The 27,179-nt window shown below is 39.1% G+C and overlaps 2 protein-coding genes across 3 annotated transcripts in view; one reads left to right on the top strand and one right to left on the bottom strand.

The window, feature by feature from the left end:
• The window catches only part of SLC49A4 (solute carrier family 49 member 4), an 87,805-nt gene extending 85,701 nt beyond the window's left edge, over positions 1-2,104 (bottom strand). Inside the window, exon 1 of the mRNA XM_029215109.1 lies at positions 1,669-2,104. Within this exon, the coding sequence (XP_029070942.1) occupies positions 1,669-2,026 (358 nt within the window). The 5' untranslated portion in view covers positions 2,027-2,104. The remainder of the gene's footprint in view (positions 1-1,668) is intronic.
• A 1,330-nt stretch (positions 2,105-3,434) lies between these two features.
• HSPBAP1 (HSPB1 associated protein 1) overlaps positions 3,435-27,179 on the top strand; it is a 55,248-nt gene continuing 31,503 nt past the window's right edge. For both annotated transcript variants that reach the window (XM_029213945.1, XM_029213944.1), the window contains exons 1-3: positions 3,435-3,624; positions 15,280-15,465; positions 22,845-23,026. In XM_029213945.1, the coding sequence (XP_029069778.1) occupies positions 3,567-3,624; positions 15,280-15,465; positions 22,845-23,026 (426 nt within the window). In that variant the 5' untranslated portion in view covers positions 3,435-3,566. The remainder of the gene's footprint in view (positions 3,625-15,279; positions 15,466-22,844; positions 23,027-27,179) is intronic.

Here is a 27,179-nt window from a genome sequence, read left to right as displayed (position 1 = left end):
CCAACAGAAAACATAAAATAGAATTCACCATATAGTCATAGAAACTCTGAAAGAACTCCTAAAGTAACTTATTTTATAAAGAGAATAGGTAGTCCCTAATTTATCTGGCCGTGGATAGTAGATATAATTATAATAAAAAGGACAAAATTAACATTTTTGTACCATAAAAACAAGGCTGGCTAAATTTAGGGAATAATATTGAAAAATGCTCCTGATAAAAAGTTAATAAAAATAAACAATAAAATAGCATTTCCCCTTAAGTTATCCAACCTTGTAAGGAATGACAGAGGAACTGTCACAGATTGAAGGAGATTAACAAGAAATAACAACTAAATGCAATTTGGGACCCTCGACTGAATCTTGGAACAGGAAAAAAAAAAAAAGACACTAGTGGAAAAACTGGTGAAATCCAAATAAAGTCTAAATTTAGTTTAAAAACAAACAAATCCAAACAAAGAAAACCTCCATTCAGTACAAGAAACGCTTCCTCAGCATCCAGCACATATCTCTGCCTAAGTACTTGCTCTACCTGGAAGTTCCACACCTTCCAGGGCTGGACACTTTCATTGTTAGAAGGTTCTTCCCTGTATCCCTTTGAGTTACAGCCCTTTGTAACTTCACTCAGTTTAGTTCTTCCTTCTAGAACTATGCACATTAAGCCTAATTCCTCATTTACTTGGTCTTCACATATTTATATTCTGCCTCAAGTTTCTTTTTGAAGCTTGGCACACCCAATTCCCTTCATCTGACACATTATGATTTTTACATCCTTTACATTCTTGTCACACAACTTTTAAAGCTCTCCAGTTTGCCCATGGCCTTCTAAAAATTAACGCTCAGAACTGAACACTAGAATAGAGCATTTCAAACTATTTCTCTTGTTTTAGATACTACCCTTCTGTGCCTAAAACTGTCCTGCACTTTTTAGCAGCTACATCACATTGATCATGAATCATTTACCCATACTTGTGTGGTGTAATTCAATGCCTAATCATTCAATCCTATGACCTTTTTTTCTCCTCACAGAATCATACTGGCAAGTGGTAACGTGAGATGGCTGTCCAAAGTATTCTCTATGAAAAGAGAGTCTTCATTCATCTGCAAGCTTCATCTGAGAGTTAAAAATCTCAACTGACACTTGCACCTAGTCACATACACACACTTTAAAGCTGCTGTGCACCATTTTCCAGAACCATTTTCCAGAAACCAAAGCGTCAGATCCGAGTTCCCCAACAGCTCTTCCTGGGCTTGAGTCATCTATTATGCAAAGCCAGCTCATTACTTCCCTGTATCTGAGCATCATCAGTCTATTTTCTGACCTTTCACCCTCAAAATCCCCAAATCCCTTTGAAGTCAAAGCATCAGTCATTTTTGTCAGGTGTAAAAAACACACATAGCACGTGCACGGGGATGCTCTGATGTCCAAATATGCAAAAACTTGAACATTTAGCGCTCGCTTAATCCCTGCTGTTGCATAATTGGCCTTGATGAAAACATTGTATCTACAAAGAAGCCTTCCCTCATTTGTCGCTTTGGGGACAGAGTGTTCCTAGTCAGGAATGGGATGCCAGCAACATTCGGTCACCTCACACAACCCCTAAAACGAAGCCGAGGGAGGCGGCTCCCTAGGGGTGACATCGCCGACCGGCGCTCCCGGTACCCCCTCACCTCTCTTGTCCAGGAGCCACATGAACGCGAAGCAGGGCATGAAGCCGATGGGCCCCCAGAGCACGAGGAGCGCGATGTCCCAGCTAGAGAAGCCGTAGGCCTGGCGCGCCGAGTTCTGGATGGGGCCCCAGGTGTTCCAGACCAGGCCCTGCACGAACCCCAGCAGCGAAAAGAGCAGCAGCACGAGCCAGCGGCGCCCGTACACCCTCCCGGGACTCGGGGCTGCCGCGGGCAGCGCCGCCGCCGCCGCCGCCGCCGCCGCCTCCCCCCTGCTTCTCCAAGCAGCCCCCGGCGCAGGCCCGAGCCCGGGTCCCAGCAGCGGTTGCCGCTCCTCCTCGCTGCTCCAGCCCGAGCCCATTACGACGCGCGGCCCCCGGGGCCGCTTTCCAGCGCGGATACTGTCAGAGAAGGTGGAGGCCGAGGTTGCTTTGGTCGCTCTCGGCCTCGCGGCCGCGTTGCTGCGCCTGCGCCGCGCGAGCCGGCACCGGTCCGGGAGGCGGGGCAGGTGCGACGGGCGAGGAGGGGGCTGGGGTGCGGAGCCGGGCTAGCCTCTCGCCGGGCGGTGGAGAGAAAACCTCGGCGAAAGAGGGAGTGGAGCCGGTGTCCCAGAGCGGGGATCGGGAGGAATTGGGAAGGCAGGGAGGAGCGCCGCTGAGCCCCAGGAAAAGGAAACTCCCGGAGGGACTGTAGTACAAGGGGCTGGGCTAGGAACCCGGTATTGCTGGGGGAAGTGTACAAGTTTACGTCCTGTGCCTAATAAACAACTCGGAGATCTCCAGTCACTTAAGCCATATATTGCTTGCTTCTATATTGGGTTTATTCTCATTTCTGTTGGGTTTATAACTTCATAAATTAGAGAGGGAGATAGGATAAGATTTAGGCGTAGTAGGGAACCCAGAGGATTGCCGCATGAAAATCATTTGTTTTTTATGTACAGTAAGTACAGCCCTGTTTAATCAGCCATTTTTTGTGTGCTTTACATACCCAATGAGGAAATTAAAAACGAGTCAATTTCATTCATGTATATATACGATATAGATCTCTTTCTACTATTTTGCCTGTTATTAACAAGAGCAATAAAGATATTTTGATTAAAGCTGAAAGATTTTTGCCCCCAAATGACCTAGATTCATCTCCAGTTATTATGATTTTGACTACACAAAGAGTAAACGAGAAGAGTGGAGGTTGTCGATCTCTTGACCAAGCAACCGGTTATTTTGATATACAAATCCAAAAGCCTGACAGCTGTCGGTTAGTGTCCTTGAAAACCTAAGTCAAACGATGTGGCTTGTTTTGGTCGGGAAATGAGTCACAGGCAACTCAATTAAAGAACATGCGCCTGAGGTTCACATTGCCCGGTAGCCACGAAAGCCAGGTGGATCATTTTGCTGCCAGACGGGCAAGAGTCGGGAACAGAAAGGGAAGAGAAGCGTGAGCTCTCCTGATATCCAAGGCTAAGAGCGACTGCAGAGTAAGCAAACGCAGAGCCACTTTCCACTGCTCCGAGCCCCACAAAAAGCAAACCATTCCCTAAAACTCCAATATTGTTGGGAGGAAGAAAGTTCCAAGGCGAAAAGGAAGGACTTGAGGAAAACCAGAAAAGAAGCCAAGAAACGTCTACACCGGAAGACGATTACGGTCTGGGGAAAGTAAAAAGCACCACAACCGCGACCACGTGCTTACACTTCCACCACTCAAGAATCAAAATAAACCGCGTGGCCCCGCCCAGTGCCCGTCACATGACTTTCACGCGCGTGCCGCTTCCGGAAGAGCCCGGTAGCAGCCGCTGCGACTCTTTCCTCTGCTGCGGCTTCAGACCCCGGGTTTTGGCCTCTCTCTGACCTGGCTCCCGCTCCACTTCACTTTTGGGTTTGGGTGGAGCCCGTGTAGTGATCTCCATGGCAGCAGACTCCGGGGCGTTCACTAATGAGGACTCTGAATCTGGAGAGGAAGAAGGTAGGTGCTAGGCAGAACTCAGACCGTGAGTACAACGCTGTGCCAGCTGACTCTTGGCACCTCTCATGTGGCCGTTTGTCCCTTCGGCCCTGCAGTAAGCTATGAGGAAAACTATTTGCTTTCTACTGAACGTGGCTTTTTTCAAATTGTAGCACCCAGATTTTTGATCATCGTATAGGTCCAGTATCCCCCCATCCTGCCAGTGCTGTTTCACACATGAGGGTGTTGTGACTGTTACAGTAGATTGAACCACCCTTGAGATAAGTGGAGCTATCTGGGACTTTTGTGAACAGGAGTATGATTTCAGTGGAATCCTGCTTTAGAGAACGGATGAAGTTTGAAAGCTGGTGAGCCTGAGATCCCTGTTAGCATTTATTGAATGATTGCTCCGTGCCTGGCACTGTTCTGGGTACTGCCATGGGATCCAGAGACTAACAATGCCTTTTCCCGGTTGAGTAGAGGGGCCTGGAAAGGAAAAAGAATGACTAATGCCTGGTAACGTGAATACTATTAGTGCACACTGAAAAAGTCCTGGGCAAATTGATGACATTATAAAATGAAAATGGTCAACCTCTTGAGTATTCACTCAGTATGGGCCTGAGATCCTTCTGATCCTCTGTTTCTATAGTAACCTTACTTTCTTTCCCCAATGACAATTCCCCAAACTCTTTATATCCTCTCTTCATCTCTTCCTCACGCCAGCTGATGACTTTGCACGTCAGGTCAACTCTGCATCTAATCTGTCTACTTTTTTCCTCCTTCTCTATCACACCTTTGTCCACATCATCCACATTTCTCACCTAAACCACTACTGTATCTTCGGGCCATGTGTCCCCGTTTCCTTTCTTGTGCCCCTCCAATCCCTTCTCCATTCAGTGGCAAAAAGTGACACTCTCTTACTCAAAATTCTTCAGTGAAATCCATTGCACTAAGAACTTAGGTTAAAATCCAAACTCCTAATCACGGCCTACAAAAATCCTTGGTCTGGGTTCTGCTGATGTCTCCAGAAGCATCTCTTGTCACTCATCACCTCCTCTGCTCTTACCTGCTTTTCATATAACTGACTTCTTAGTCTTCAGATTTTAAGGTATGTCACCACCTGAGACCTTACCAGATTAACCTATCTAAAACAGTCATCGTAGTTTTCCACTGACCCTTACCCTAGATGTTTTATAATATGGCATCCTGCTTCCTTCATTTCACTTATCACAATCTGTAATTACTTGTTTATTATCGTTTCTTCCCTTAGACCTTAAGTACCTTGAGGGCAGAACATATATCTGTGTTATTCACAGCGTTTGCCCAAGCAGCAAGTACAATGTCAGGCTCCTAGGGGGCACTTAATACATATTCGTTGAGTGAATGAATAAGAGAACCCCGTGCCAAGTCCAGAGGCAGGAGGAGAAAGAGCATGGCATAGTCCAGGAACTGAAAGAAGTTGGTGTAAGGAATGTAAGAGACAGGGATCCTGAAGGGCACCTTATACCAAGTTAAGGAGTCTGACAGTGTGAAGCCTTTGAGGAGCTTTAGGTGGGGGAGTAATGGGGGAGTAACACAATAAGATTTGCTTTTAGGAAGATCACTGTGGCTGAAGGGTGGAGGATAGCTTGGAGGGAGAAAGACTGAAGGACAAGGTACTTAAACCCCCTTAGCCACAGCATCCTCCTCTCTAAAGTGCATAACTATTGTGAAAATTAAAGATACTTGTAGATCATCTAGCATAAATGTCTGGCAGGAATTACATGTTCAATAATGGTAACTATCTTTATTGTTAATAAAAAGTGCTGGCATTGGTGACTGACTGATGTTGAAACTGAGCGAAAAGAAATTGGAAATATCTCTGAAATTTTTCAGCCTGAGAAAACTACATGTAAATTAGGAACCTGAAGAAGAAGGAGGTGGTTGGGAGCACTGTTGTGTTTTAATGTGAATGCATAACATTTAGGTTTGGGAGGATGATGCAAAAGAAGATGTTAAGCATGTAGCCGGGGAAGAGGAGGTTTTTATTCTTTATTCAAATACCATAAATTCACCCTCGTAAAATGTTTTTTAGTATGTTCACAAAGTTGTGCAGCCATCACTACTATAATTCCAGAACGTTTTCATCACACCAAAAAGAAACCTGGTTCCTATTAGCAGTCACTCCCCATTCATCCTCTCTCCATCCACTGGCAATCACTAATCTACTCTGTCTCTATGAATTTGCCTGGTCTGGGCATTTCATGTGAATGGAATCATACAATATGTGGCTTTTTGTGTCTGGCTTCTTTCACACAGCATAATGTTTTCAAGGTTCATCTATGTTGTAACATGTACCAGTACTTCACTACTTTCTGTGGCTGAATAATATTCTGTAGTATGGATATGCCATATTTTGTGTATCCATTCATCAGTGGGCATTGGGTTTCCACTTTGGGGCTGCTATGAAGAATGCTGCTATGGACATTTGTTTACAAGTTTCTGTAGGAACATATGTATTCAGCTTCTCTTGGGCATATATCTAAGAGTGGAATTGTTGGGCTATGTGGTAATTCCATATGTAACTTTTTGAGGAAACTGTTGATCCTTAATCTTGAAGTCCTAAGGAGAACTGATGAAAGTATGGATTTGCTCCCCTGAACAATATAGCATGTGTACACATTTTTGCAGGTGACTTCAAATTTTTGTATTAAAGGATTCTCCAAATCCTATCTGTGGAACTTTCGACCCTACTTTAAACTGTCATCCTCCCCAGAAAAACCACTTTGGGGTGACTGCTTATTACCATTACAAAGTAAGTTAAATGGGCAAAATCCTACTGGAAGAGAAGACTTTGCTTTAAATTAGATAAGGCTTATGTGAATAAAGGGTAAGAAAAATACATACATCAAATAAATGCATGTGGAAGTTTCACTATGTTTAGTATAGTAACAAATATTGTGGGGGTCATAGAAAAGTTAATTTTTGAGCAAACTTATTACCACTCCATTATCAAAAAATATTTGAATGTACACTATGAACAGGAGACTCTTTTGTACAGTGAGGTTAAAGACAGTTCTTGCTCTAAAATACCCTATAAATATACTTTTGGGGAAAAGAACACAGATTAAAAGACTTGTAGTATAATACATATTCGCACGGCAGGAGGCAGTTAGATGGGTTGTAAATATTACACACATTACATGATTTGGGTGTGAGAGGAGAAAGAACAAATACAAATTGGATTGGTCTGTGCTTCTGCGAGTAATTTGAAGGTTTGGTGTACAGTCCTCACTCTGCACGCAGCCTCAGGTCCCACAGGCCTACTCTAAAGGACTTGAGCGCTCAAGAGTTCTGGTATTCTCAGGGGTCCTGGAACTGGTCCCCCTCGGATGCTGAGGGACAACTGTAGTTTGAATATGGAAACGAATGGAAGAAGTTGTTTCTGGCAAGGAGAGGCCAGGAGTGGAAGTGAGTGGAGAAACGCCCAAGGCACATAGAGGGCAGAGGGTGGGGAAAAAAGCGAGGAGACAGACTGGTGCTACTGGAGTGGAATGTGCAGGGTACACAGCTGAAAGGAGGAAGATTATGTCCTTGGAGACCAGAGAGGAGCAGGGTGAACCAGAACGTTGAAGTGAAGAAGGAAGTCGTGGGTTTCACTTTTCTCAGAAGAACAGGGTAAGGCACCACCCTGAGTGAGGGAGTGGAGAGAGGTATTGGGGATTTGAGAGTGAAGAAGCTTTGTCAAGTTGCTGTTGGGACGGGGGTGATTAGGAGTCAATTAGTGGCGAATAGTGTGATCGGGAGCTGGAGAGGGAACCAGTGGAGGTGAGCATGAAATCGTGGAACTGATCCCTTTGTTTTGAGACTGCTGTGAGCATGCTCAATAGTTCATTTTACAAAGGTGGAGAAAACAAATGGTTAATCTTAGTAAAGTTTTATGCACTGTTAAAAATGAGCTGTGAATTCAGAAAACATTTATTTGGTGTTAGTTTATGCCAAGCCCTATGCTAAGCTCTATGGATATCAAAGTAACGGGTTTGCTTCCAAGGATGTGATTTTTTTTTTTTTTAACTGAAGTATCGTTGACATACAATATATTATTTTCACGTATATTACATAGTGATTTGACATTTGCGTGCATTATGAAATGATCACCACAATAAGACTAGTAACCATCTGCCCCATACAAAGTTATTGCAATATTATTGACCATGTTCCTTATGCTGTATATTATATCGTTGTCATGGCTTATTTATTTCATAACTGGAGGTTTGTACCTCTTAATCTCTCCTTCACCTTTTTTCCCCCACTCACACCTTCCTCCCCTCTGGCAAAACCACCTGTTTGTGCTGTGTCTATGAGTCTGTTTTTGTTTTGTTTGCTTGTTTGTTTGTTTTGATTCCACATTAAGTAAAATCATATGGTATTTATCTTTCTCTGTCTGACTTGGCATAATACCCAATAGATCCATCCATGCTGTTGCAAATAGCAAAATTTCTCTTTTTTTTTAAATGGCTGAATAAAATTCCATTGTATGTATATGTACCACAAGGATGTGTTATTTTTTTTGTCTGAAGTAACAGCTTGGAAATTATTAAAAACAAACATGAGTAAGCAGAGCACAGAGGATTTGGGGGACAGTGAAAATACTTCGTAGCATATTGTAGTGGTGGATATATGTCATTGTACTTTTCAAATCCATAGACTGCACAACACCAAGAGTAAACCCTAAGATACACTGTGGACATTGGGTGATTATGATGTGCCAGTTTAGGTTCATCTTTGGTGAAAAATGTACCATTCTGGTGAGTAATGTTGATAATGTGGAGGCCATGTATGTATGAGGGGAGTGGGTATATGGGAACTTTCTGTACTTCCCCCTAATTTTGTTTTAAACCCAAAACTACTCTTAAAAAAATGGACTTAAACAAACATGAAACTACTTACTGTTAAGAATCAACTTGAATTCTGAATGTGAGATGTTACTTCTAGGATCATACATCGGTTGAAGCGTTTCAGTGAAATTAAAAATCAATACTTTGAATCTGTCTTTCAGACTGAGACTGTATTTGTTTCCATTGGGCTCTGATAGTTTAAAATTTTTTTCTGATTAATTTTTTAAATTGAAGTATAGTTGATATATAATATTATTAGTTTCAGGTGTACAACATGATTCAGCATTTTAACAGATTGTACTCCATTAAAAGTTATTACAAGATAGAGGTTCCCTGGTGGCGCAGTGGTTAAGAATCCACCTGCCAATGCAGAGGACAGGGGTTCGAGCCCTGGTCCAGGAAGATCCCACATTCTGCGGAGCAACTAAGCCCGTGTGCCACAACTACCGAGCTTGCGTTCTAGAGCCCGCAAGCCAGAACTACTGAGCCCACGTGCCACAACTACTGAAGCCCACACCCCTAGAGCCGTGCTCCACCACAAGAGAAGCCACCGCGGTGAGAAGCCCGTGCACCCCAACGAAGAGTAGTTCCCAGTCACTGCAACTAGAGAAAGCCTGCACGCAGCAATGAAGACACAATGCAGCCAAAAAGTAAATAAAATAAATAAATTTTTAAAAAATAAATAAATTTTAAGTCAAAAATAAAATAAATTTTTTAATAAATAATTTTTAAAAATTTTTCAGTAATTACTGAACAGAACTGTTCAGTATTTTTTAAATTGTGACCAAAAAAAGCCATAAAATTTATCATCTAACCATTTTTAAGAGTACTGTTCAGTAGTAAGTGTATTCATATTAATGTGAAACAGATCTCCAGATCCTTTTTGTCTTGCACATCTGAAACTCTGTACCTAGGAAATAACTCCCCTTTTCTCTCTCTCCTCAGCCCAAGGTAATTGCCATTCTACTTTCTGTTTGAATTTGACTATTTTAGTATCTCATGTAAGTAGAATAATACCATATTTGTCTTTCTGCAGCTGGCTTTTTACACGTAGCAAAATGTTCTCAAGTTTCATCCATGTTGTAGCATGTGACAGTATTTCCATCCATTTAAAGGCTGAATAATATTCCACTGCCTGTATAAACATTGTGTTTATCCCTTCATCTGTCAATGGATGTTTGGGTTGCTTCCACCTTTTAGCTATAATGAATAGTGCTACTATGAATGTCAGTGTCCACATACCTCTTCAAGACTCTTCTGTTGAATATTTTTGATGAAAAGAGATGAAATAACCAGTTTATGCTGAATTACGGAAAATTTACTTAGTGGAGGCTGAAGAAATGGAAACATTTTGGTAGAAATTTTGAAGGTACGTCGAAGCATTTTAAAGAGCTTCAGTCTTTGAGGCACCAATCTTTCGAGTATTAACTTCACTTAAAATATAGATTTACTTTTCTTGCTTTAGGTTTAGGAACTTACAAGCGCTGTGAGTCATTTTCTGGTTCATAAATGGATTAAAGTGAGGAGGAGAAGACAATTTTCTGGGTTAACTGGGCAAGAGTTACAAGTGCAAGAAGATGGGAAGAAGAGGATGGTAAATGTCCAGCATGTAACTGTCTCTGGTCCCCAGCCTGAACCTGGTTGGGTGTTCACTACCACACCGAGCATTGGTATTGGCAAGGTCCATGTCAACACAGCCTCAACACTTTGTGGTTTCTCCATCAGCACCACCTTCTAGGTCTTGAAATTCAAAGGGTTTATGGCAGTTCATCAGCAGCAGAATTTTCTTAGTTCGTATTGACATTTTAAAATAGTGACTATAAAATTAAAATCATCTTTGGTGTAAGTTTTACCATTTGGTCTTCAGTCTGAACACAGTCATTTTGTTAAGTAGTACTTGCATAATTCCATCAGCGTTTTTCTGACCTGGTCTAAATGTTCATTATTTTTTACGCTGTTATCTACCATTCTAGATGGTAGATGACCCTTGTGTGTATATACAGTAGTCATCAGATTGATGAAGGCCATCATAGGCTTACCTGTATATATTTAGAAATAAATTAGCTCCCAATGCTAGGACCCAATTTTTTGTTCATACTGTATCACTGTGGTGAGTCTCTGCATTGTAACTTGAGGCTTACTCTGATGTCACCTTCTGAAAATTTTTTAATAAAATATAAAACTATTAAATTTAATAGTTATTAAAATTATACCTGACATGAGAAGCGAGTTAATTTCAATTTCAGGATCTTTGTCTTTGTTGTATTCTATCAATATTAGGAGCGTATTCTGGAAACTTGGTATTTCTTGTCTTAAATTCTAAATCTCAGATACAAATCCAAGCCAGATGTTAATTGAAGCCAGATTGCTAGCAAATTCAGAGAAATTAGGTTTCAAATTATCTTGTCCTTTGCACTAATTAAAGAAAAAATTAACTGAGAAAAAAGTAAATTGCTTTTTGATGGTGTTTCACCATCTCCAAAGAATTGTCACCAAAGCTGTAATCAATCATCTGAATAACATGCTACATTTAGAGGGAGAAGAGACTATTGTGCGACACCTAGATCACTAATCATTTTTTCCAGCAGTTTCTGTTAGAAATTGCTACTTGCTGCAAGTTTAGACCTAAATACATTTATTCTTTAAAGGCTTTTGAGGTTGCTTCAGAATGTTTATAGCTCTCTGCAAATATCCCTGGCATGGAATGACTGGGTGCATCCTTAGGCTATTTAATTAATACAATGTAGAGTGTATTCTTCTTTAAAGAAAATTGTAACACTTAAATTTGTTAATAGCCCAGTTCATTGTTGATTAAACGATCAGAACCCAGATTACTTTTATCTCACAACCAGCTGATTGTTTTATTTCACTGATAGACATGAAATTCTTCAAATATGCTAATTTCCTCTTATGGTGAGCATCGTACTGATCTACTCTGCATACGCTTTATAGCACTTTTCATTCATTTAGCAAATGTTTGAGCATTTAATATATTCCAATCACTGGGCCTGGTACTTTCTCAGCAAACTTTAGTTTTTAGGGTCTCCTATTAAATAACCTTTGGGATGTTTGGCATTTTTTGATCAGATCATTAAATACTTTTTTAGAAAATTTAAAGTTATGTTAGAGGAAAAAATATTTATTTACTTCTTTGAAGCTCCTCTGTCAAAACACTACTCGTGTTACTAATGCCCGCGTACTTAGGTGTACAAATATGAGAACTGTTTTGAAAACATTCAAAGCCATGTGATCTATTGGCTCTGATTTAAGATAAGCAGCATAAATAAATCGTCACCCCCAAAGGACTGGTGCTTCTGTTTTTCTCTGCCCTTTAAAGTTCTAGAAGCAAAATGTTCAAAGCTTGAACATTTTACAAACGTAGAACTGAAAGAATGTTCCAGTGAGTCACACCAGCCATGATTCATCCAGCCTAAGCCACAGAGCACTCTCTAGGGAGAATATGGTTGTCCTTGAAAACCATAGCCTCAGAAGGCAAGGTGCTATACCAGTTATGAACTAATAACAGAGTCCTGACTATGAGTTAATGTGTTTATATGAAAGGGTTCAGGGGATACAATTTTGCTGGCTTTGGTTCCGGGGCACAAAGATGGACATCTTTGCATTCTTTCAGCCGGTGTTTGCAATTTCCTGGGCCTTCCTTTTATCTGTTGAGATGGTTAAACATGATGTCTGTTTTCCAGGCAGGATATAGGAGAGGAGGATAAGGGGGAAAGGCTGACTCAGCAACTTCCAGATATATATCTGGCCACTCCTATCTGCAAAGGAATCTGGGAAATGTAATTTTTCAGCCGCTCCCATTGCCCAAAGTTCTGTTAGTGAGGAAGAAGGAACCAGTAGTGGGTAAGGTAGGCAACTAGCAATCTCTACTATAGGTATTAACTACTCCCCCCCACCACACATACAAACATGTGCACAAACCAGAACATTCCTCTCTCCCCAACAGCACATGTGGATTTATTATCTATGGATCCATCTAAAGCTTCCCTGCACCAGCTTATCTTTTCAGGTTATACTGTCTCTCTGTTTTTAGTGCTAGTGTAAGTCCTACAGTTTTAATTCTCTGGAAGCAGGATTATGCAGTAGGAAGAGCATTGGACTTGGAATCAGGGAACCTGACCTATAGTCCTATCATCACTGGTGTTTTGACCTTTGACATCTGAACTTCCATTTCTTCATTTGGATAATGGAAATAAAATACCTTCTGTACCTGTGTTTTACAGGCTTCTTAGAGGATCCAATGAGCACTTTTATTTTAATGTATATAAAAGTGTGTGGCAAATAGTAGAGCCTTATACAAGTAAATATATGGTGTTGTTATGATGATGGTGATCAAAACCAAACTATCATCTTCCTAACAGAAGGAGGTGTCACTCCTAACCTTTCTCTCGTGGCAAGTCACAAAGTCTGGAAACCTCAGTCTTCCTTACAGCTGCATCTGCCTCCTACCCCACATCTCTTCAGTCGTAATAGTCTTTGACGTTGTTCTCCTAGTATTTCTCCATCTCTACCATCTCTGCCTTCCTCACTGCCACCCTTTGTTGTTCAGGGCCTTATTACCACTCCTCTCACTTAGCTGTTGCAATAACTCTCTGAGTCAGTTCCAGTCCCTACAGCTCCACACATTGCTACAGAGCCCTCATTTTTATTGTTAATGAATTGAATGTACCAGGGGACTGTACTATGGGAGAAATATTTAGTAAATTATTTTTCTACTTTTGAGACATTTGGTTGTTTGTATTTTCAGGTTTTTTATTATAATAATAGATATTTTATGCATGTGTCTGTACATATATATAGTATAAATGAATATGTATGTGGCTTATGATTATTTTGTTAAAAGCAAATTCCCCTAACATGAGTTATTAGGTTAATGGGTGGTTCTTTGAGACTTTTGCTTCATTTTCCCAGTTGTTTCCCAAAGGGTAGTACTAATTTATATGTCACAAGCAACAGGTATTATCATGAATGAATTGTAGCTTTTCATGGTCTAGCGAAACTTTAAAAATATATAATAAAAAATGTGGCTTGTCCATTTTCATACACAAGGAATCCAGGCACTTCAAGTCCAGGAAGACTTGGTACATTGTAATCTAGGTAACCCTGTGCTTACATTTATAGGCTGGCATGGGTTAAGACCTTTTTTAAACAATTCCTGGTTACAGCCTGTTTTCCTTAACAGGGCTCTTCAGTAGGTAAACGTCACTTAAAGATAAACTTGGGCCTTTTTTTACATAGAGACCTAAGAGTGCCTTCTGTCTTCCCTACTCCACGTAGCCCCACCTCCGGCACCTGCCCATCCCCTGAAGCACCCACACTGATGTCCTCACATGAGAGCCCTGACTACCCAGAAGGGACCACAGTGTTCTTAGATGTCAGCTCCTGAGGGCTTAGAGCCTGCTCGCTTTCACCACTGGTTTAGAAGAGGTTTCTGGGTTTTGTCCTTGTCTGAGAAAGGAGGGCCAAACTGACCTAAATTTTCATTTTCTTTAAAAACAAGCCTCACATTCAGACAACTACAAATTACTCAGGTTCCTCGATGAGTCCTTCTCCATCCCTCCTCCTTTTGTCAGAAAGTTTAGAAGAAGGTTGGTTGAAGGGGGAATTTGGATTATTCATGAGCTTTTCGTAATTTTTTGAGTAAGTGTAATTACAGATTAGGTAACTGAAATAGAGGGTTTAGCTGATTGTACTAGAGAATCATAAATTCATGTTTTGGGGATCAGAGTATGAAGCATTTTTCAACTTTCCCCCCAGACTTTCATCTTGAGATGTCTTTAAAGAGAAACTTACTTGTTCTTTAATTTTTTTTTAAATATATATTTTAATAAATTTATTTATTTATTTTTGGCTGCGTTGGGTCTTCGTTGCTGTGCGCAGGCTCTCTCTAGTTGCGGCTAGAGGGGGTTACTCATCGTTCTGGTGCACGGGCTTCTCACCACGGTGGCTTCTCTTGTCTCAGAGCTCGGGCTCTAGGCGCGCAGGCTCAGTAGTTGTGGCGCACTACTGTGGGCTTAGTTGCTCCGTGGCATGTGGGATCTTCCCAGGCCAGGGCCCGAACCTGTACCTTCTGCATTGGCAGGCGGATTCTTAACCACTGCGCCACCAGGGAAGTCCCCACTTGTTCTTTTATTTAACAGATATTAATCTTTACCTTCCTATCCCGGATTAACATTCTATGATTGAAATTTATTGAAGTCCTCAGTAAGTCACAGTGTTAGTTTGTGCATATTCCCTTGTACAGTTTATAGATGCAGTCAGAATCAAGGATTAACACTGATATCCACCCTAGCACATATTTTATCTTTTTAAATCTTGCAATAAAATAATCCCCTCTCCCGCTCCCCATCCACTGCTGTGTGAATGCGGTCGTCTTTTTGGCATGAACATGTGCTGTATCAAGTCGAATTGTTGCTGAGTCCAGCAACACTAGTTGTTCAAGAGTAGGTTCCATCAGCATTTCTTACGTAATGCTCTATTTAGGAAATAATATTGTCAAAAAATTGCATCCTTTAAATGTACATAAATACTTGGAAAGCCTTTTTAAAAAAATGTTTTTGACATTGAAGATTGTAAATATTTTCCAACATTTACAATTTAATATTTGAGAAAAATCGTTGAAGAATTATGGCTCTTTGAGGCCAAATATTTATGTAAACAGTAATAAATGAGTAAATGAAGTGCAATTACACAGAAAGATTTGCCATAATAGAAATGATATTAGCTATCTATTCTTCATATTATATGAAATAACTTTTTAGTTATTTATTTCTCTCCCTAGGTAAACATGTCAAACCCTTTACACCAGAGAAAGCGAAAGAAATTATAATGTCTTTACAACAACCTGCAATCTTCTGTAACATGGTTTTTGATTGGCCAGCCCAACACTGGACTGCAAAACATCTTTCTGAGGTCCTTCAGGGCAAGCAGATACGATTCAGGATGGGAACGAAACGCACAGATACAGGTAGGACTACAAGGAATCATCATCATAATGTCTCTTCAGTAGCATTCCCACATTCTCAACCGTGGTTTCTCTATCTCTAGAGAATCCTTTATTTGAATCTCTTTTGGACCATTTTCAGATAGGAGAACTTCATTAGAAATTTTAAAAGGACAGTTTAAGATAATTTTTTTAGACTAAACAACGTATAATTTATAACCCCACATAAAATGTATTTGTTCATGTATCATGGTTCATTGATCATAGTAGACACTTAATAAATATTTGTTAATGTGCTATTATTTATGTGATTGAAAGAGACCAATACTAATCTAACAATCCCTTCTACTTTTGACTCATGTACAATGTTTCCTTTTATTTGTTGCCTCACTCACTATTTATAGTGCTCAGTCTGGGTGTAGTTTTATCTCTCTGCTTTATCAGCTGCCTGACCTCTATTGCATTACATAAATGTGAAACATATGTGAAGCTGTTTTTTTCATCCTCTTAAGCAGTTTGATTTTGCCAGCTCCCTCTTCTTCCCTGAAGACTTGTAACAGTTTGATTTTTTGCCTTAAGCCAGATAAAGCAATTACTGTTAATCTAAAGACAGTTAGTTTATAGGAAAGAAACAATTTACATTAGAAACTGTTTCTAATCTAAAGAAGTCCATGACCACTGTCTGGCTTCAGAATATGTGTTTAACTTCTATTTAAATATGGGTAAATTTGATAGTCTAGAAATTCATAGTGTCTTAAGCATTGCTGTGAAGTGGCTCTAAGAATATCTATTAATAACTCAGAAGGAACTAGAAAATTACCCAGTTTCTCTTCCAGCTTCTCCAGGCTTTGTTTTCTCATGTTGATCTTCTAGTATATCTCATATAATTATTGGGTTTTTGGTGTCTGGAACCCCTTTGTACTCCAGTGACAGGTAGAGCAGGATTAATAGACCCGAAACTCTTTGGCATCTCATTCTAGTCACAGACCAAAATGTTTATTGTATTTTTAAATTAAATGCTAGACCAGCAGCAGCTATGTAAAAATCAGCTTGTGCTCTTTTCTTCTTGATTTTAGTCAGATAAATTTTCCACTCATTGAAGTGTCTGTTAAACAATAATTTGAAGAAAAATAGAAATTGTAATTTTTTTCACCTCCTGGTTAGACTCCAAATACAATACTATTACTAAGAGCTATTGAGAACTATTGTGTCAGGCACTGTTCTGAGGGCTTCATACATATTAACTCTCTTAATCTTCTTCAAACCCACTTGGAGTGGTACTATTATTATCCTGTTTTATAGCGGAGATACAGTAATTTGACATTTTAAAGTTAGTACTGCAGCATAGAAGAAAAAGGGAAGTAGAAAATCTCTGCAATTGAGAGAAACTGCTCTGAAAAAAAAAAAAAAAAGAAACTGCTCTGAGTTTTTACTAAAGATAATTTGTTCTTTTTTAAAATTCAGATGAAATTCACATAAAATTCACCATTTGAAAGTATACAATTCAGTGGTTTTAGCATCTTCACAATGTTGCGCAACCACAACCACTGTCTAATTCCAGAACATTTTCGTCACACTGAAAAATCTGGTTCCCATGAGCAGTCACTCCCCATTCACCCCCTTCTCCAGCCCCTGGCAATCACTAATCTACTTTCAGTTTTTATAGATTGCCTATTCTGGATATATATAAATGGAATCATACAGTTGTGGCCTTTTGTGTCTAGCTTTTGTCACGTATCATGTTTTCAAGATTTACCCATGTTTTAGCATGTATCTGTATTTTCTTTTTATTGCTGAATAATATTCCATCATATGGATAAACAAAATGTTTATCCATTCATCAGTTGATGGACGTTTGGGTTATTTCCACATTTTGGCTATTATGAATAATGCTACTATGAACATTTTAGGTACACGTTTTTGTGTGGACATATGTTTTCACTTCTCTTGGGTTAAACCTAGAAGTGTAATTGCTGAGTCATGCAGCAACTATGTTTAACCTTTTGAGGAACTGCCAAACTGTTGCCCAAAACAGCTGAACCATTTCACATTCCCACCCCAACGTGTGAGGGATCCAGTTTCTCTACATCTTTGCCAATACTTATTCCATTTTTTATTCTAGCCATCCTAGTGGGTGTGAAGTATTATCTCATTATAGTTTTGATGCATTTCCCGAATGACTAATGTTGTCAAGCATCTTTTTATGGGCTTATTGACCATTTGTATATCTAATTTGGAGAAATGTCTATTCAAATCCTTTGCTTGTTTTCTAATTGAGATTTTTTTTTGTTTTTATGTGGGTTTTTTTGTGGGTTTTTTTGCCTTTTTGTTGTTGAGTGGTAAAAGAGGTCTTCATATATTCTGTATACTAACTCTTATCAGATATATGATGTGCAAATATTTTCTCCCATTGTGTGAGTTGTCTTAATAATTTGTTCTTTTTAAAGTTATTTCTTTGAGTATAAATACAGTACTTCCACAAGCAGTGTAGGGTAGTGATGTAAGAGAGCTGACTCAAGTCAGCTTGCGTGGGTTCAAAGTTTGGCTTACTCTGTGACTTTGAGCAAGTCACTTAACTTTTCCCTATCTTAGAAATGTTTTCAAGATTAAATGGGTTCATATTCATTAAACATTTAGAACAGTGCCTAGCACATAGTAAATGCTCAAAAAATATTATTTAAAAATAGAAATAATTTCAAAAATTAAAATATACCTTCTCATTTTAGAGAACACTGGAAAAATGGGAAGACCCAAAGAAATTTAAAAACACTTAGTCCTGTTACCAAGAGGCAATCACTAATTACATTTTGATATATGTCCATGCAGGCCTTTCTGTATTTTAAAAATAAAATTGTGTTAATTTGAACAGCCTGCGTTTTCTCTTTTTTTTACTTAACATATTCTGAGCAGCTTCTCTTGACATTAAATATGACTTTTAAATGGCTACCTAATATTCCATTGTATGGTAGTACCATAATTTATTTTTAAAATTCTCCTATTTTGCTTAGATTGCTTAGCAGTTTTAAATTTATAAATAAGACTGTACTGAACATGTTTGAAAATAAATGTTGTGCAAGTTTCTGATTGTTTCCCTAGGATAGATTCCTAGGAGAATGACTGGGTCAAAGGGTGTGAACATTATCACCAGGAACAGTACTATCCAAGAAGCTTCTTATGCCAGAAAGCTCTGAGTCATTCAGATGGCCTCTCTAAGTGGTGTCTGGTGACTTGGTGACTTACACCTGAAGTATCCAGCATCCACCTACTTCTCTGTCCGAGGCCATCCTCCAGTTGGGGTTACCCTGCTCTCTCACCTCCGTGGTTGGAGTAGCCTCGTCCCTGGTCCCTGTGCACTCCCTGCCCTCCCGCCTCAGCCATTCTTCATACTGAAACCAGAGACAGTTTTTTTTGTTTTGTTTTGTTTTTGCGGTACGCGGGCCTCTCGTTGTGGCCTCTCCCGCTGCGGAGCGCAGGCTCAGCGGCCATGGCTCACGGGCCCAGCCGCTCTGCGGCATGTGGGAATCTTCCCGGACCAGGGCACGAACCCGTGTCCCCTGCATCGGCAGGCGGACTCTCAACCACTGCGCCACCAGGGAAGCCCTCCCTTACCTCTTTAGAACAGTTCCTCAGAGCATCTGAGAGGCCATCTCCCAGATTATAGTCCTCAGTAAGATACCCGAATAAAACATAACCTGCAACTTTTAGGTCATGTGTTTTTCTTTTTTTCTTTCAGTCAACAGGATTTTAAATGAAAATTCATGAAGTGCTATAAATTATGTAACTTGAAAAGAATCTGCCTTGTGACAATACTATATCTTACTACACAAGAATGTGTAATCTTCACTTACCTAGTTTGTTTTACCTCAGTAAAAAGATTTGGGGGGAAAAAAGATTGGAATTTTCATATAAGTCTACAAATTTCTTAAAATATTATAAAATTTTTGTAGCTGTTAGGAAATATTTTTGCCTCCTTTGTTTTTCCAACTGTGATTGATATACAAATAAAAGCCATTTATTTTTTGCATGTTTATTTTTTATCCAGCCAGTTAATAGTGTACCTAGTTTTTTAGTTTATTCTTGTGGGCTTATTAGTAAGACAGGCATATGATCTTACAAGCAATGATAACTTTGTTTCCTTTCTATTGAGCATGTTTATTTCTGTTTTAGGTCTTGGTTAGAATTTTTCTAGAATGCTTGAAATAATAGTATTAATAACTAGCATATTTGACTGTAATGTGTCTCTTAGTTTATTTTAGGAAGCAGTAGCTCTTTGAAACATTTTGGATCAGGTTCATTTGCCAACATATATTCTCAGTGACAACACTGTACCTCAGCTGGCAGTGCTTTGGCAAGCAGATGTAGAAATAATCCTAAACATTTGTTGATAGGGAGTGGAGTAACAAGCAAAAGTCCTAGTCGGTACCCACATTCCAAGTGTTTCTTGATTGTGAAGTGATGAAGTCTAACAAAATGGAGAAATGTTTGTTTCACTGCTGTGCAAAAAAATATTTTAGGACTCCCTTTTATGAGAGTCAAAAGCAAACTCAATTTATACACTATTTCCAAATCCTAAACTCAGTTGAGCTTCCTCTTACCTAACATTTTGACAGTAAGTAGGATGAAAGTCGCAGCTGCCTAGGCTACTTCAACGTTAAACGAAAGAACAATAATAATCAAGTTAGAAAGGAGTAATTCCATTGCATAGAATAAACTAAGAAAAAACAACTGTACTACACAGAAAGAAATTGTCATGATAACAGAATGAAAACAGTGCCTTTGGTGCCATTATTACCAGGAACGGGTGAAAAGATTCTATTTTGAAATCACTATGTAAATGAAAAAGTCTGTCATTTTCATTCATTCCATTCATTGTAATTTTCCCCTGACAGTAACAGTTCTCACGTGTAGTTTTTTGCATTTTTAGATTTTCATTCTTTTAAGTACAGAACTTGCTGTGATAGAAAATGAAGTCTTCTGATGAGGGTGCAGTACGGATGTGCCTGTGAAAACTGGTCATAACTGAAAAGTCCTCAGTCTACCCTAGGGGCAGGTGGCTCAAGCAATGGCTTTAGTATTCCGTTGGATCAGTTGGATTGAATTCTGTGAAGTGAAAACTTACAGGATAGTAGAATGTCTTCAGGCTCACATTGGAGCTTACTGAAATGACTTAGAAATGATTCCATCACCAAGCAGCTTTCTTGCTACATGGGTTTTTGTTTGTTAAAAAACCGTGTATTCCAATGCTGTTATGGTAAATTCTTGATGATGATGTTGATAATATTAAGAGCTTTTATATATTGATGGGTCAGTGTGTGCCAGCCACTATTCTAAATGCTTCTCAAAAATTATCAAGTTTAAATAGTTCTTAAATCTGCAGGGTTTTATCTTTTAGATAAATGTAGCCTAGTAAAGTTTTCCTGCTTCTTAAAGTCAGGTGACAAGTTGATGAAGTAAATGAAATAAGGGTGACACACACCCTCCCCTCCATTATTTCTCTGCCATTATAAGGTTTTAGGATAAAGAGAGGAGGGAGAAACGTGATTGGAATAATCCTAAACAGTTTGAGCAGAAATGGATGGAAAAGATAAAAGATGTTTGAATATCCTTTTCTTCCTACTACCAATTCAGCTAACTTTTAAAGTGCCCCAAGTAAATATATGAATTAATAATAAAAAGTACTGATAATAGTGTCTAACTTTTACTGAGCATTTGCTATGTGTCTAGCATTGTGCTGACTGATTTACATGTGTTAGATCTACGTCTCCTCTTGAAAGGATTTCATGTTTTCCAAAATAGATCATAATCAGGTTTCTTGAATATTAACATCCCAATGTACGTTTAAAGTATTCAGCTAATTGCAAAAAAAAATCTCATTTCATCACTATTTAGGAGAATAATTCTTGTATAAATGAGTTCTACCCATAATAACAAGCCACTATGGACAGACAGTAGACTTTTCTTCAAGCTTTCCTGATCAACACTCATCTCCGGTGGTCTTTGCCTTTTCCTAGGTGTCTATGGCACAAAATTTGGCATCTAGTTATATGATGCCTCAAATTCCCTATTATTCTGGTTGAAGTTTTCTTTTTATCTAAATATAGTCTAAACTCAAGAGTATTATCTATTTCTTTTATGTTCCTGCAAGCCTGAGCACAATGCTAGTTACAAATTAGGTACTTAATAAATGATTCTGAAATAAATGGGTTAATGAATAATTGAACAGACTTTAAATAGCTGTTGTCTACTTAATGATTGAGGAGCTCTGTATGATAAATGTGCAGTATAAAGTTGAAAATTTTCAAAAGACAGTTTTTTGTTGTTGCCTTTTTTTTATTTGAAGAAGTAGTTCTCAAACATTTTGGTCTCGGGATTCCTTTAGACTTAAAAACGATTGAGTACCCCAGTGAGTGAGCTTTTTTGTCAATGTGGGTTATATCTAGTGATACTTAGCATTATTAGAAATTAAAACCAAGACATGTCTACTTAAAGAAAAATGCTCAATGTAAGAGCTGTGAGTTTAAGTTTTATTCAGGGTCTTAAAGGACTGTAGCACAGGAGATAGCCTCTCAGGAGCTCTGAGAAAACTTCTCCGAAGGGTAGGGAAGAAGCCTGTATACGTATGATTTTTGGCTAGGGAACGTGTGCGGTCAAGCAGACATCTTGGTAAAAGATTACTGCTAGTCACAAATAACAAATATCTACAGTTAATGATTTTAGTGCTTTTCTTTAGGAAGATGCAAGAATCTGGGGTCATTGAAGTTCTTCCCGAGATATACATCTCACTAAGAGGCTTGCTTGTCCAAAGCACAGAGCACGCTGTTATGGTCTTAATTTCCTCTGAGAGTGCACTGGTTGGTCAGTGACTGCAGGGGGGTATGACTTAATCCTTGTAGAACTGTTTGGTGAGCAACGCTCTTTGTTCTTCTTTGTTTACAGACATTTAAAACTATAAGAACATAAGCACACAGTCCACTAGCTGTCGGAGCAGTGACGTCAACACAATTTGTGTAGCCCCTGGAAAGCACCGTACTTTTGTGAGAGAATAAGTGCGAAAAGGGCAAATACTGTCGTAGTATTATTATGAAAATAGTTTAGACCTCACAGACCCCTGAAAAGGTCTTGGAGAAGTGATAAAGTATTCCACTGGATTACTGCATCAGGCTATGGAAAGGGTTGTCTTTAATCTTAAGGTTAAAATTGTGTTTTTTACTTTTAAATTTAATCAAGAGTATTGTTAAGTGTTGTAAATGGTTCTAATTATTTAGCAAGTGCATAATTAATTTCTAATTAATGTTAAATAATAGTTAATACTTCCGGGTTGAAATTATCCTCATTTAAGAAAACAACAATATTTGGAAACTGTGTTCAATGTACATTTAAAGTTGGGTTCTCTTACATTGCAGCTCCTCAGTTTGAAACCACATGTAGTTACGTAGAAGCTACACTTGAAGAGTTTCTGACCTGGAACTGTGACCGATCTAGTATTTCTGGACCATTTAGAGACTATGATCATTCCAAATTCTGGGCTTATGCTGACTATAAATATTTTGTCAGTTTATTTGAAGACAAGACAGATATTTTCCAGGTAAGTCAGTACATTTCTTTTAATCATAGTATAACTTGTTCTTGAGAAAAGATCACAAATTAGAATCTCCTTGGTACTTTTTTCCTCACTGTCTTTTCCTCTGAAAAGTAGTCACCGTGAGTCTTGACTATCCTATTTACTCAAGCCCAGAGATTTGCTCAAAGAAAGTATAATGTTTGGCCTACAAAGATGAGCAGCCTTCTTCTTATTTTCCTAGTCACCAGACTTCCTGCACACTCTCTCCTTTGCCTTTAAACAGCACCTGAGCTGATTTGGAGTATATCAGAAACATAGACTGTGTGTACAACTTCCTTTCCTCCTGACCTACATCTAAGTCCTTGTTCTGTCAGTGAGGCAGATGGAGGTACAAAGCTGATGACATGAAGAAGCATTCAAGCATTCCTAGAATCCTAGAAGCCTTCCGGGCTGCTGCCGCCGTCTCTCTCTGCTCTGGGGTGTTTAGGACAGGTTTGTGGCCTGAAGCAGAGAGTGTTTGACTGTAGAAGTCCTGCAGAAGGATGGGGGTGCTTTTGCAGAAGTAAGAACGTGGAAGTTCTTTGCCACGCGTTGACATAACTGACGGCAGTTTGCAGACTACCATATCCTCTTTTCAAAGTGTTTTCTACCTCAAACTGCCAGTTCAGTTTGTGGGGTGATTTTGCAAACTCCCTGCTCTGGTTTCTGTGTGTCTTAGGCATTGGCCAGCAACGGGAGTAGTCCCAGAAAGCTGTTTGAATGACTCTGCCTTGCCCAGTGTCAGGTCGAGGTTCTAGAGTCCTTCATCCTGCCCCTACAGGATATATTTTGCCATCACAGGAGGCTGTTCACCCACCTGCTCTTCTCCTGCCGGTCACCACCACTCTCCCTCTGGACCTTCCTCTCATACAGGCTGATTGTCCTTGGACTCTTGAGTCATTTTCCATTCAGCTTATATTTTTTCTCTTTCACTTTGAGTGAAGGTTTGGATGCTGGTGCTTTCATAGTTATATTATCATACAGCTATCAATACTTTGTATCTTTCCTTTATTAAATTTTTTAATGTTTTACTTAAATTTTGGTTTTTGTAAAAAAAAAAAGGAAAAACACATCACTTGCCTCATAATTGTTAGTTGAGGATACTTTTTTTTTCTCACAACAGTAAAAGAAATGCATTGGTTTTGAAAACATTCAGTAGATATTTTCTGAATCCAAAGTCTATACCAAATCTATTATTTACTCATTTTTAAATGATAACTTTGAGGTAATTTTTTTAATAACCTTAATTGTGATTACTCTATGGATCTTTAATCCTCGACCTTTTAGATATCATAGTTAACTTTTAGAGTATCTTATTAATATTTCTCATACCCTAACCAACCCTGTATATTAGACTAGTACTTTATTACTCCATATTTCAGGTAAAACACTGTAATAGTAATATTTATCAAGTACTCATACTTGGTGCTTTTCTAAGTGCTTTACCTTTATAATCCCCACAGTAACGCTATGATTTAATAATTATCCCTATTTTAAGAAAAATGAGGGCTTCCCTGGTGGCACAGTGGTTAAGAATCCGCCTGCCAATGCATGGGACGCGGGTTTGAGCCCTGGTCTGGGAAGATCCCACATGCCACGGAGCAACTAAGCCCATGCGCCACAACTACTAAGCCTGTGCTCTAGAGCCCTCGAGCCACAACGAGCCACAACTACTGAAGACCGTGTGCCTAGAGCCCGTGCTCCGCAACAAGCGAAGCCACCGCAATGAGAAGCCCGTACACTGCAACGAAGAGTAACCCCCGCTTGCAGCAACTAGAGAAAGCCTGTGGGCAGCAAAAAGACCCAACGCAGCCATAAATAAACAAACAAACAAATAAATAAATTTATAAAAAAAAAAGAAAAGTGAGGCACCAAGAGGTTAAGTAAACCTTTTCTGAAATTATACAACTAAGAAGAGAATAAACTAAGCAGTCTGCCTCCACAAGCTTTAACTACTGCACTATATGCCTGCAGGGGGTCTGGATACGTTCAGTCCTGTGAGGACTACCCAGCTGGGATGAAGGACTTCTGTCTGTGCTGGATCTAGGCTCACTCTGCCTTGGGTGAATCTCTAATCTGACCCCATCAGTTGTTCTGTTTCAGCCCAGGCATGGTAGCACTGCAGAAACGTGTCCTATTTATTAAGTGTGGGTATAAAAGACAGCCTTTTGGTAATGTGCTGGAATTCTAATTGAGCCCTTATAAAATCTGAGCCCTTATAAAATCTGATATTTTTAGTTAATGAGTTTTCTTCAGCTCACACTACGGTGATTAATTCTCTAGATTAGAACAGGCAAATCTGCTATGAACAACCAAGTCCATTAAGATTATATCATTTTTTTATCTCAAGGTTTTCTGAGCATGAAGTGATCTTACATCAAAGGTACCTAAGTTGTTTTACTTTTACCACTATAATTCATTCAGTCACTAAATCTTACTACTTATTGTTTCAAGCCTTCTTCCGTCTGTCATAAAACGGTGGGTAGTTAAACATTAAAACTGATAATTTTTTTTTAATGTTTATTTAGAATAAACTCATTGTATGTGAATTTAAGTGACATTTTTATGAAAGTAATTATATTCCAAATTTCTTTTTAATGTTATGAGAGTAGTGGCATTGTTTTACATTGTTGTCTCTTTAGTGTCTGGCTTAATAGAAGACAGCTGGTTTCTTCTGTCTGCTTCATTCAGTCTTGCGATTTTTGGTTTGTTTTAAGTGTATGAAGAATATCTTGCTTTACACACATATGCAGCTGAAAAAGAGAGGAGCATTTTGGCAACCTTTTTAGATAATTGTGGATTTTTTTGATACTCCACCAAATTTGGGTTGTTTCTACCACTAATGAGTAGTCTCTTAAAAGTTCTTTTGTTGCAATCAAGAATCGGAACCCATGGGCTTCCCTGGTGGTGCAGTGGTTGAGAGTCCGCCTGCCGATGCAGGAGACACGGGTTCGTGCCCTATGAAGCCTTCTCAACCACTCGTACTTACATCCATCCCTTCCTTGCCTTCATTCCTGTATGTTTTATTTGGATTGTTATTTAAATGGCGCGTGACATAGAATGCCTATGACTTGTTTCTCTAACAGCATTGTAAGCTCTTTGGGAACAGGGACTATGTTGTATAATTTTTTATTCCCGCAAACTGCTAACATAGTGCTGAATCCATAATGGGTATTTGAATGATTACATAAGTGTATTTTTTTCCCCCTAGTCTACCATTTCTTGTTTTGCTATTTGGTCTTTAGGGGCCCTTCAGAGGGTGTTTTAACTTAAACCCCACCTTCACCCTTGTCCAGTTTTCTGTGGCTTCTAGTTAATCAATTGTAGCATTTTTCAATCTTGACAAGAAATTCTTGGCTCTCTTCAGCCTTCTAATGAGTTTTATAAGTTTTTACTTACAGCTTCTACTTAAATTCATTCAGTGATAAATATGTAATATTTATATATACTGATAAATATACTGGTAAATATAGTGGTATTATTGGAAAATATCCTGTAGCCTTAAAGTTGGCCAAAAATTATGATTTTGACACTTAACTGACTTTCATATATGACAAATGAAGTTGGCCTCGTTTAGCTATACATCATATCATTGACTGATCTAAGTAAAGCATCTGTTTGGAACATTTTATTCTCTACTTCGTGAGGAAGGTAGGGAATTGGTGACAGTACCATAAAATTTCTTTATCTCTGACTCATTAGGTAAGAATGACAGGTGTTACATTTTATAATCATCTATAAGTATCCTCGTAATTGAAGCTATTAAGAATCAACATATAGCAAAAGGGATTTGCCCCAAGAACATTTCCCAGGTAGATTCCATTTTACGTTGTGATTCAGACGGACTGCTGAGAGTCAGGAGCCTTGTTAAGTCACCAGGACACAGAATCTCAAAATGCAGCACATGGGAGATTAGTTCTAGCCTGTCCTGGGCTTTATAACATAGTTATGAGAGTATGTTGAAATTGAGCCAGGTGGTTTAGTGATGTTTAAAGGGGTTTGATGGCCCATGATGCTTTCTGATGAGGCAAATTGGAATGTAAGAATTTGGGTATTTATCCAAGCCTATCTGTGGGTAGAGTTAACTACCTCTTTTCTGTTTGTTACCTGAGGTAATTTTTTCAAGGAGAAAAGGGCC

The sequence above is a fragment of the Monodon monoceros genome, unplaced genomic scaffold (genome assembly GCF_005190385.1).
Source record: "Monodon monoceros isolate NGI ecotype Baffin Bay Population unplaced genomic scaffold, NGI_Narwhal_1 Super_Scaffold_11, whole genome shotgun sequence".
Lineage (NCBI taxonomy): Eukaryota > Metazoa > Chordata > Mammalia > Artiodactyla > Monodontidae > Monodon > Monodon monoceros.
This window is presented reverse-complemented; position numbering and strand designations above follow the sequence as displayed.